Source organism: Neopelma chrysocephalum, unplaced genomic scaffold (genome assembly GCF_003984885.1).
Source record: "Neopelma chrysocephalum unplaced genomic scaffold, ASM398488v2 Primary Assembly neopelma1_75, whole genome shotgun sequence".
Classification (NCBI taxonomy): domain Eukaryota; kingdom Metazoa; phylum Chordata; class Aves; order Passeriformes; family Pipridae; genus Neopelma; species Neopelma chrysocephalum.
The window spans coordinates 15,194,674-15,206,551 of NW_020897736.1; the positions used below are offsets into that span (position 1 = coordinate 15,194,674).

At 50.0% G+C, this 11,878-nt stretch overlaps 1 protein-coding gene across 9 annotated transcripts in view; it reads left to right on the forward strand.

The window, feature by feature from the left end:
* Positions 1-11,878, forward strand: part of PPIP5K1 (diphosphoinositol pentakisphosphate kinase 1) — a 53,018-nt gene that overhangs the window by 5,799 nt on the left and 35,341 nt on the right. For 8 of the 9 annotated variants that reach the window (XM_027688211.1, XM_027688216.1, XM_027688215.1 and 5 more), the window contains exons 2-11: positions 5,267-5,435; positions 5,720-5,894; positions 6,369-6,564; positions 6,657-6,747; positions 8,027-8,112; positions 8,343-8,497; positions 9,516-9,617; positions 9,901-10,062; positions 11,043-11,164; positions 11,623-11,724. In XM_027688211.1, the coding sequence (XP_027544012.1) occupies positions 5,748-5,894; positions 6,369-6,564; positions 6,657-6,747; positions 8,027-8,112; positions 8,343-8,497; positions 9,516-9,617; positions 9,901-10,062; positions 11,043-11,164; positions 11,623-11,724 (1,163 nt within the window). In that variant the 5' untranslated portion in view covers positions 5,267-5,435; positions 5,720-5,747. The remainder of the gene's footprint in view (positions 1-5,266; positions 5,436-5,719; positions 5,895-6,368; positions 6,565-6,656; positions 6,748-8,026; positions 8,113-8,342; positions 8,498-9,515; positions 9,618-9,900; positions 10,063-11,042; positions 11,165-11,622; positions 11,725-11,878) is intronic. The other variant, XM_027688213.1, reaches the window with a different exon arrangement.

Genomic DNA, 11,878 nt, shown 5'->3' on the forward strand with positions numbered 1-11,878 from the left:
GGGGTGGGGCGGCCGGCTGCGCCGCTGCTGGGCCCGGTTTGTTGGCGGCTGTCGGAGAGCGCCGGGCGGGCGGCAGCAGCGGCACCCCGTCGAGCGCAGCCCGGCGCCCTGCCGCCTCCGCGGCCCGCTGCCGCCACCCGCCCGTGTCTACGGGGCCCGGAGCAGCGGCCCTCCCGCGGCGCGGGAGCTCCGCCCGGCACGGGCGCAGCGGCGGGTGGGGCTCGGCCCGGCCGCTCGGGGCCGCCGCTCGATGTGTCGGTGCCGGCGCGGTGCCGGTGCCTGCCCTCCGGCCCGCCGCGTGCGTGGCTGCTCGGGGCCGCACCGCTGTCCCGGGCTGACCCCGGCCCCGCTCCCCAGGCCCGCTGTCCCGCCCGCGCCGGGATCTGCGCAGCCCCCGCGGTGTGCGCGGGGCGGGGCGGCAGCGGCCCCGCGGCAACAAACCCTCACGGACGGGGACCGTGTTGGGAGAATTCCGGTGCTGAGGAGTTTCACGCTTTACAAATTCAGGAATCTCATGAAATATCTCGTTATGAACAATGTAGGCGAGGCACAGCCCTGCTCGGTGTGCGGGGTGAACCCAGAGGCTGCCCGGGGTCTGCAGGAGGAGCTGGGCAGGAGCCGTGCGAGGCTCTGTGCTCTGGGTTTGCAGCTCTTGGTGTGTTCGCCCTTACTGAAAACGCTGCTTGAACAGGCTGAACTTGACTTCAGCTTCCTGGCTGTGAACACCTTGAGCTCTTGTGTTACCAGAACAGAGGGATTTCTGTGATACACCACATCCAAATAGCTTTAATTATTAACCCTAGTAGAGCTGGTTTTTCTCTTCTGAAGCAATTAAATGTCCATGATAAGAGCACAGCTGTCACCTTTTGTAAGTATGGAATTAACCTTAATGCAAACAGCCCTTGTGGCAATGGAAGTAACTCTTTGGGCAAAGGTGTGTCACTGGTCGTGCGTGCAGAGGTACTTCACTGCTCAGGGCCTAAGTTTTCAGGGTTGGGTTTTTTGGGTTGGTTGGCTGGTTGTAGGGCCCACAATAGTTTCAGGCAGTTCTACAAGACAGTGCCAGTATTAGTATTTTTAAATACCAGCTATGTGTATTCTCAAAGGTCGTGATCCTGCAGATGCTTGACGTGGCTTGGCCAGGCTGTGGGTCTCTAAGCTGGATCATCCTTGCAACTTGTCTGCATGCTCAGATACCCCGAATTCCTTGGGCCTCCTGCCCAGTGCCCCCTGGGGTGCCCAGGCCTGGGCACTGCTCCAGAGCTGCCTCTTCCACTGCCACCAGTGATATGACCAGCTATGTTCCCATCCATCAGCCAGGCACTGCAGAGACTGCACCTGCATCTGCACATTTTGTTTAAAAAACAAAATGAAACAAAACTCCAACATCCAAACCCACTCTCTTGGTGGTTAATGCCACACTGAGTTCAAAGTCAATATAAGACCTGATCATATCTTCTCTCTTAAATGTCTGGTACCTCAGAAGCAGGGCACAAAGAGTCTCTTTACTCGGTGAACACCCTTATCTAAACAGCACCAGAATAATCTGCTCGGGAACTGGAAAGCCATTTACTATCTCATTTCTTATCAGTAATGCAGGGCAGTCTAGGGAGCTAAATCAGTCCCAGGGCTCTCAGAGGCAAGGCGTACGGCTGTTTTGAGTTGTGTGTCGGCAGGTTCTGATTGCTGTTGGGTGATTACAATAACCTTTGGTATGATTATGCAGCAGATCACAGCTGCCCTTCTTGGAAGTACAGCAAGAAAGTATTAACTGCAGTGGCTGACGTGTACTTCCTCCTGTATCTGTGGCAGGACTACCAAGCCTGAATATTCTGACTCAAAGCCAGAACCACCTTTACCTTTTGTGTGCATGTGCCAGAGCTGCGTTAATGCTTTTGTCTCCCTTGGACAACACAACCAGCAGCATTAACTCAACACTGAATTTTCCTGCTGTGATAAATGAAAGGTGAGGCCCATAACACTCTCAGCAACTGGGAACTGGGCTGAATATGTGGCTGAGCAGTTAGCTCAGCAAGCAAAAGGGATGATGATGAACCATCAGCATTGTGCAGTTGGTGCCTCTTGTAGCTCTGGGTGTGATGAGGTGTGGGCTGGGTGACACTCAAGACCCTGTAAGGGTTGTGTAAGGGCAATTGCCACCGTCCTGGCACATGAACCCCATGACAGCTCAGCACTAGAGCTGGCTCAGGTGTTGTGGGCAAACCTCCACTTACTGTCCTTCAGTACCAGAATAGAGCTCCACTTGCCTGTGTCCGTTTAAGAACAGTTTAAGCAGTCTGAGTTTTCAATGCCGTAGTTATGCCTGTAGCTAAAAGTTCTGTTTCATCAAGAGTGTAGTCACTTGGTGTAAATCTAGTCAGGTAAGGGATCTTCTTTTAGAAAAACTTGAAAAAGGTTTTTGGTTAACCCTCTCCCCCTACCCACACCTGAGATCATGAGGCTTTCCCTGTTAATGCCACAGATATCAGTAACTGTCAGCTTCAGTGAGGCTCTGAGTTTTTACCTGAGTTTGAGTATGGTGTGTCATGACCCTGAGACCCTGAGACACAGCTATAGAGCAAAGAAGAGGCTTTTCTTCTGGGATAGGAGCAGGAGTGTAGAAAAGTCGTTGCTATCTTAGTTCTTAGGGCAAAGGTTTCCCTGCTGCTTGATCTGTTTTTTCCAGGAGGGAGGGGAGAGTAAGGGATTGGAGAAAATTACCCTCCTCCTCTTGCGTGGTTTGCTTCACTTCATTAAATCATCAGCCATCAAGCTGATAGTGTACTTGCTAAGGACTCGTTCTGCACTGGCATGCTGAGGGAGCAGGGCATAGGGATGAAGATGGCTCCTGAGCATGTTGGGAATTGTACTCTTGTCCTCCTTTGGAGATAAAAGGGCTATATGGAGGACACAGTAAATGTCTTTCTAGCCCGGTCTGCCAGCACTGTTGCTCCAATCAGCAGCGAGCACTGATGGTGAGTTACAGCTCAAACTCTCTCTGATTGGGCCACTTCTGTGCCAGGTGTGTGCTGTGTTTGAGGCTTTTGTGGGAGCAGCAGCACTGGGCCTGGTGCACGGGCATCAGGTGGGAGTTAGGTGGAGGAGATCGTCCTTGGTGTGGTAGGTACAAAGTCCAGGCTTGTTGTGTCCCTCTCTGGTTCCTGTTGGGCTGGTGTCAGCTCCCCCAGTAGATCTGACGTGACATCTGATGGGTTTGTGTCCAACCAGTGCCTGGTAGTGTGACTGCAGGTCCTTGTCTGATGTGCTTCTGCTCCAGCACTTTCTCTGAGCGCTTATGTGTTACATCTGCCCTTTCTGGGAGCACTCTGCCTTTCTGCCTGGAGGTCTGTATTATTCTACCCTGACTTCCAAGGGGATTTCACATGCAGATGGATTGTTCTGTGTGTTTATTTCTTTTGCATGTTCCTGCTCTGCTCGGATGGATTAAGACAATTGTCACCTGCCCTGATGCTGTGTTGGCAGCAGGCTGATGGCCTTGGGGTGTGCCTCCTGTTGCTGCCAGAGGACTGGGAACTGACAGCTGTATGTGGCAATTTGGTCTCCTGCAGTATCCTGGCTGTGAGGGAATGCATCACAAAAGAGGAGGAAATACAGTAACTCTTAGTCTGGGGAATGCTGGAAATCATGTGACAACATGAGAAGCAGCTGCAGAGAGTGTCTCATGTCCGTTTTTAGGAAGTACTTAATAGCGTGAGCTGTTCACAATGTCCTGTCCTCAAGATTGCACTTACTCAGGAGGAATACTTTTGGCCACTTTATAGTCAGGAAAAACACAGTGAAAGGCACCCACTTCACACCTGTGAGGGTGCAGCTCTGGTCAGAGGTGAACAGCTGTGTCCTTGGCATGTACAGGTCAGGGAAACAGTGTGTTCAGACTCTGTCCCTTCTGCGGCAGGCAATGCTGCTACTGTAGGTGACAGTGCAGGACATGCTCCTTTCCTGGCATTTCTGACTCATAGCAAGTATTTGCCAGCCAGTCAAAAGAGGTGATTGTCCTGCTCTGGTCTGCACTGATGCGGAGCATTTTGAGTTCTGGGGGCAGTTTTGGGCACCCCAATATAAAAAAAACATTACGCTATTGGAGAGCATCCGAGGAGAACCACAAGGATGTGGAAGGGTCTGGAGGGGAAGCCTTATGAGGAGCTGCTGAGGGCACTTGGTTTGTTCAGCTTGGAGGAGACTGAGGTCAGACCTTGCTGGGGTCTGACACCCTCCTGAGGGGCAGCGGAGGGGCAGGTACTGATCTCTTCACTCTCGTGAAGACTTAGCAACAGGACTCAAGGGAACGGCTGGAGCTGTGTCAGGGGAGGTACGACAGATGAGTTGGAGGGGGAACCTTCAGGCTCTGGGTGTCAGTCCATTACCTGGAGGTGCATGCTCTTCCCCCCTGCCCCCACCATGTGGCCCTGCGACCCCTTAAGGAGCTCACACAGACCACCAGGGAGGGACGGACGAAAGAGGAAGTTTATTGTGGGGATAGGGGTTTATAAAGCTTTTGGGAGGGTCAAAGGGGACCAATCACAGGTTCAGGGTCTTACAGAAAAACCAGTCAGGTAGAGAGTTAACAGCCAATAGGAAAGGGTTAACAAAGGCCAATGAGAACACCTCAGGTCATCTTCCCAGGACTCCTGCATGGGAGATAAGAGTCCTTCACAGAGGGTGTCAGGAAGAAGGAAGGAGCAGTGACTTTGCAGAAATGCCAAAAGCCATTTTAAGACATGTTTAAACAACATTAAAAACTTCTGTTTCTATAACATTTGAGCTGTTTTCTTCTTTTTCTTCACCAGTCCATCTTTGACAGGACTTTTCCCATCCTACATATGGTAAATCCATTGCCACAGGGAGGTTTAGGTTGGATATCAGGAAAAGATTTTAAACCCAGAGGGTGGTCATGCACTGGAACGGGCTCCCCAGGTCATGGCCCTAAGGCTGACAGAACTCAAAGAGTGTCTGGACAATGCTCTCAGTACATGGTAGAATTGTTGGGGTGACCTGCACGGGGCTGGGAGTTGGACTCGATGATTCTGATCGGTCCCCTCCAACTCAGCATATTCTGTGATTCTATGACTCGGCCATGTAGTGAATCAGAGCCAACTTGCAAACTCAGACACCCTGACCTGCAATCCAAACTGTTGCTGATGCTTCCTCTGTGTCCTCTTTCTCTGCCACAGAGTTGTCACTTCTTCCTTTTCCCTCCTCCCTGCAAACTCCTGCACCTCTCAAACTGATCTCTCTGTTACTGTAGGTCTTCTTGAGCTGAAAGGATGAAAATTGGTGATTGGAAAGTCACTGTCACTGTCCTGAACTTTATCCTGACTTCTGGAGTCCCAGTTGATGTCTTCGGGCATATGAGCCTGTGAGAGTGTCCCCTGTCCCTGTCCACGATTTAGGCAGCGTCTGGAGCATGCATCACTGTAAGGGTTACACGATTTCAGTGCTGGTGGTGACACTGTTCCGGTGCAAGGGGGTTGATTGCAAAATGGAGCTGCCTATCTGAAATGATACAGAATTCCAGATCCCCTCCCACCCTGAGGGTCTCCTCCTGCTCCCTCCTTTTGTGTTGGGCAGCACCATCCTTGGGCTCCCTCATGCTCCCTCATCCCCGGCCTCCCCACCATCACCTGCATCCGTCACGCAGCCAGTCCCGGGATCACCCTGCATCTGACTTCTCTCTCCCTTTTGCGTGCTGTCATTCCAGAGCGGGATGGTTGGCCACCGAAGCTGCAATGTCGTCCCTGACGACCTCCAGTGAGGGAGAAAACTCCACTCCCAGGTTTGTTGTCGGTTCCAGAGATGATGAGACAGAATTTCTGGGATCAAACATGAAGACAGACGAAACCGATTTCTTTGAAGATGATGAAGAGGAGGAGTCGGTAAGGAGGTCCCAGCGTTCTGGGCTGGAGCACCTGTGTAGAATCCCTGGGTCTCAGCCAGGTTGTGCGTGGTTACTGCTGAGGCTGCAGGCAGTTGGGACTGCAGGGGACACAGTTCTGGCTGTGAGGCACAGCTGGGGCAGTGGCATTTCTGACAAGGCACATTACTGTTGACATGCTGCCTCAGGAAATCCAGCATTTTCGCTTGCAGGTCTGATTCAGGGACAATAGTGGATTTCTTTGTCCTAGAAACTTAACCCTGACACTCCTGTAAATCTTTCTGTTTCACCAGGAAAATTTTTGAGGAAAACTCTGGGACCTGTGAAAAGGGCAAAGGCGTCTCTGCAGAAGAGAAACATTTATTCTTTTCTGTAACCTCCAGGAATATGAGAATGATCTCCAGCTCCCAACTGCTTTTGGCCACTATTCAGTGTTATATTAAATTTTACCAAACTGATCTCTGTCTTCCCTTAGCCACCGGAACGGCAGATTGTGGTGGGAATCTGTGCCATGACCAAAAAGTCCAAGTCAAAGCCCATGACACAGATTCTAGAGCGTCTGTGCAAGTTTGAGTACATCACAGTGGTGATCATGGGGGAAGATGTTATTCTGAACGAACCGGTGGAGAACTGGCCCTCTTGTGACTGTCTGATATCCTTCCACTCCAAAGGTAAAACATCTGTAGCAGGCCTTAGCCTGCTTGAGTTGTGGGCAAGGGAGCTTGCTCTCAGCCTTCCCCTCTATCCCCAACCTGTATTTCAGGATTCCCCCTGGATAAGGCGGTTGCTTATGCCAAGCTGTGCAAGCCATTTCTGATCAATGACCTTGATATGCAGTATTATATCCAGGACAGGTGGGTATCCAAGCCACTAAAGCCCCTTCCCTCTTCCTCTGTCTGATTCTTCTCAGCACACTGCACAGAATTCATCTTCCTGGCCACAAGCAAATGAGTGAGGTGGGAGGAAGAGGATCTTAGCTGTGGCTTTTTGGAGTTGTTCCTCCAAAGCATGGAGGGGAATAGCTTTGAGGGTAAAACCGTTGAGACTTGGCATATTTCATTTTCTGGTGCAAATGTCTTGTAAGGAATGGATGGGAAGTAGGGAGTGGAAGAGTTCTCACAGAACAAGGCTACCACAACTAAAGAAAAAAGGTAGTTTCTGAGCAGAAGAGCCAAGTGGTAAGATGGGCCTCTGAGTCAGAAATTAGGAGCAAGGCCTGTTGGGGGTGTTACATTTATAGGTCTTAGGAGGATTCACAGAGTAACCTGTTACAGGCTCAGGGGGTTTACATGAACACCAATTCCAGGAAAGGGTTAACAGCCAATAGGAAGGGGTTAAAAAGGTCCAATGAGAAGACTTCTTGATATCTTCTCAGGACATTCCTGAGACAGAGATAACAACTGTCGTGGGGGGTCTTGGGAAGAAGAAGCATGTGTTAGCAAAGAGACTACAAAAAGCCATTTTGAAGCATGTTTAAACAACTGTTTCTCATATAATGCAGATTTGCTGCTACAAAGGCCAAGCCAGATTGTGTGGAAGATGTGTTGGTCAGACACTTGAGGCTTCTCAGTCATCTGTTGGTAGAGGCCACCAGCAGCCACGTACTTCAGCTGTTACACCCAGGCTGTTTTGGCTGTGTGTGGGTAGGGCTCCTACAGACCCCAAACCTCCTGCCCTGTGTTTGGGGTGGTGAGCGTAGTTACGTGGGTGCTGGCAGGCACCCCAAGGTGTAACTAGTGAAAGACACAGGATGAAAGAAGGCTCTGCTGCCTCTGCTTGGCTTAGGCACTGGGCAGCTTGGCATGACAGGGCGCTCTCCAAGAGGGCAGGTCTGGGCAGGTGGTGTGTACTGGGTGTGCTGCTATGCTTTGAGCACATGCTAATAATTGAGCACCCATGCTTAGGCCAGGTAGAGATTTACTCTGGGGCATCTGTGTCTAGAATAGGACTGAGGCAAACCCCATAGCTTGTAGGTCTCATCCAGAGAGCATGAACTGAGAAGTGTTTGCACTTTGTCTTGAGGCTTTTTTGTATTCATTTGACTTTGTTCGTCATCAGTGGGAATGAAGTCTTCCCATTGACATGTACTGAGGACCTTCTAGACTCTTCTGACACTGTGTCTGTCCTCTACAGGCGTGAAGTGTATCGGATCCTTCAAGAAGAGGGAATAGACCTGCCTCGCTATGCTGTGCTCAATCGAGACCCGGACAGACCGGAAGGTCAGTGTCCAGGCTCTGCTGAAAGCCATTTCCCCAGGCTGTGCTATTTAAGATACTCTGCAGAGAACAGGCACTGGTAGTCACCTCAAAGAGGCCTGACTCACAAGTCTGGAGGACTTTTTTGTGAATAAAGGTCCCAACAGCAAAACTGGCTGATGGGAAGGGGCTGTGACTCTGCACTGAGGCTGTCCCACTTTTCCTGATGTGCTGCTGCTGTACTCTGTCTTCAGAGTGCAACTTGGTGGAAGGAGAGGACCACGTGGAGGTGAACGGAGCTGTTTTCCCAAAGCCATTTGTAGAGAAGCCAGTCAGTGCTGAAGACCACAATGTGTATATTTACTACCCGACATCAGCAGGTGGGGGCAGCCAGCGGCTCTTCCGTAAGGTGAGGAGGGGTCCCCAGAGCTGGCGTTGAAACCAACAGATCTGTGGGTCTGAGACCCACATGGCTGCAGCAAGGAGTGTTAGGGCAAGTGAAGGGGAAATAAAGGTTTTGTGTCATGGAAGTCTAGACCTTCTTAGAACTTTTTGTTCCACCCCATATACCCGGAAATCACAGAAGGACGTATTTTACTGGTAGTGCTGACTTCACCTTCCCCATCCTCTGTGTGACCTGAGTCCCATTTTGAGCAGTCATGGAGCACTGTGGTCCTTTCTGAATTGCATGTTGCTTTTTCCAGATCACTTCCTGGGTTTATCAAGATGATTTTTAAAAAAAAATTCTCTTCCTGTCCTTTAACATTATTCCTGCCCTTCTCAGCTTAGTGTAGCTTGCACATGTGATAAAGGCAGTATTTATTCCTAGATTCCACAGTAAATCTGCCCTTACTCACTTCTCCCACTTTGCCAGTAAACAGTTATATCTGTGATGTATCTTTTTTCCAATTAGTTATGCATCTGCCGTTAATAATTCTAAAATGATTGTTCCCTTAGGTAAGATACAGGCATGCCACTTGAGATTGTATCTAAAGCCTTACTAAAAATGAAAACATTATCCTTGATGTTGATAAGATCGGTCCCGATCCTAGAAGGAAGTTAAATGGGTTGGATTATCACCTGTCATCATTTCTTTTAATTTGCCTATTAGGCTCCTTACTTTTTATGTCTTTGTCCACTGTTTTTTTGTTATGTATCATTGACGTGATTGGAGTCAACCTAATGGTTTGTAATAGCTTTTCTCCTCTTTAAAGCCTGGAAAATGACATACTTACTGCCCATGTTTTGCAGTCTCTTTGTCCTCTAGTAAAAGAAAGTGTGCTGTAACAGCTGGGGGTACTGAGAGGCTAATTCTCCACTAATTCCACTAATTCTGTACACGTGGGATGAAACTTCTTAAATTTGTTGTTCCATCTAAAAAAGGGAGCCTGGTGTTCTCCCCTGATGTGTTTATTCTGTACTCTCAGATTGGCAGCCGGAGCAGCGTATACTCTCCAGAGAGCAGTGTGAGGAAGACAGGCTCCTACATTTATGAGGAGTTCATGCCTACAGATGGCACTGATGTAAAGGTAAGGGAAAGCCTGGAACAGCTCCTTCCTTCTCCAGGCCTGTGAGAGCTGAAGGTTGGGGAGTCCTGCTTAGTCCTACTTAGGCTCTGGAGTGTGTGTGTAAGCTGTGAGGTGCTGACTGTGCAGCTTGGGCCCCAAAGCGGGGAGTGTGTGCTCTGTAGGTCACACCAGGAGGTATGTGTGAGACCATCTGAACTCCTTCTCTGTGTCTGCATCAGAAATACCTTCTGGAAGGTGCAGTTAGTCTAGGTGCCTGTGTCAGGTTTAACTCTGTCCCTTCCAGGTGTACACTGTTGGGCCGGACTATGCCCATGCAGAGGCTCGCAAATCCCCCGCTTTGGATGGGAAAGTGGAACGGGACAGCGAAGGGAAAGAAATCCGTTACCCAGTCATGCTGACTGCCATGGAGAAACTCGTTGCCCGTAAAGTCTGTGTAGCCTTCAAGGTCTGTATTTTCTTTCATGTGCAAGCAGGACTCCATGACTGTCTGATCCATATCTGGGTCAGTGTTAAAACTTGTCACCCTGCCGTGTCTCAGGCATGGCAGTCCTCCATGCCTGATGCCAGCTGCTGGTCCTGCTGGGCAGAGGTGACTGGGAAGGCAGGAGGCCTGCAGCAAATGCCCTCTGTGCTGGCAGGTGCCTAGTGTCCCACATACATCCGAGCATTTAATATCGGATCTTGAGCACACTGCTCTCCATCTGACCTGTGTTCATCCTGCCTTTACTATTTCCTGCTTTTGTTTATGTGAAAATTTTTATATTTTTCTGTGGTGTTTTGGTACTTTTTTTTCTTTTTTTCTTTTTTATCTGGCTCTGGTGCAGATTTATATTTTATTTTACATGTGGGTAGAGAGAGCGTGTGAGTCTAGGTATGGTTCCATGACGTGTTCAGCAATGTCAGCAGAAGAAGCACTGGCTCCTTGTTCCTGCCTCACTGTAATCAGTAGCCCATCTAGTTTTGCTGATGCAGATTTGGGCTCCTTTCAACCTTGTAGCCTTTTCCACATAATGATGAGTATCTTTGCCTGCACCACTTCTTGTCTGTGCTTATCAGTCTGGTTCAAAATGGTTGGATTTGGAAGGAAGAGCAGGAGATCCGGGAGCTGCTCTGTTTTAGGCCTCTAGTGCTCTGGGAGGTTCTGGGTCGGCTTCACCTGGGGGTTTGTGGGTTGGGCCTTTGGACAGCAGTGGGGGTGAAAAGGTTCCTCTGCAGGGCCTGGCCCTTCATGGCACGTGTTCACACTTCTTGGAGGCTCGTGCGGTGGGCACAGAGTGGAGGATGGCTGCAGCACCGGCGGGGCTGAACTGGGCAGCATTGGCTGGGTCTGTGTGTGCCCCACTGGCGGGGCAGCTGCTGTCCCCCACTGTGGTGGTGGTCCCTCACTGTGTGCCCAAGTCCTGTGTCCTCTGCTTCTTCCTTCAGCAAACCGTGTGCGGGTTCGACCTCCTGCGGGCCAACGGCCACTCTTTTGTTTGTGATGTGAATGGCTTCAGCTTTGTGAAGAACTCCATGAAGTATTATGATGACTGTGCCAAAATCCTCGGGTATGTACAATTCAGATTTTGATAAGGGAGTAAGATAATTCACAGCAAAGTAAAATGAACATGGAGTCCTGGTCAGTATGTCGGAGGAGTCTGCAGATGGTTCATTTGGGTCATTTGTTCAGCAGGTGAAAGCTTGGCTCTGGGAGGAATGGGTTAATTATTTTTAGACCCTGGAGCTCCTGCCTGCATTGGCATTAGCTGTCCTGTCTTTGTCTACAGCTAGATATATCTTACAGGACTTTTCGTTGATAAGCCCACTTGCAGTATTGATGATGTGAGGGAAAGTGGTGCCCCTTCGGGGTGCCCTAATTAACCCACAGTGTAATAGGTGTCTCTCCGAGGAAAGTGAGGGGAAATTCTGTGTCTCTCTTCAAGTCTTTCAGCTGGACTGCTAAGGAGGAGGTGTAGAAGCAAGGGAATGGAATTTCTTGTGAGTGTTGTATTCTGATTTCTTCCAGAAATATAATCATGCGGGAATTGGCTCCCCAGTTTCATATACCCTGGTCCATCCCAACAGAGGCAGAAGACATTCCCATTGTCCCCACAACTTCAGGCACTATGTGAGTACCTACAGTCTTATCAAAAGAGTGCCAGTGATGGCTACATGAGGGGCAAAGTGCAAATCCTGTCCAAGGCCCAACACCACTAGCAGCACAGCATCCTCCAGCTGCTGTGCTGCTTACAAGCCTGGAATGCCTGTGGAAAGGCTTACCC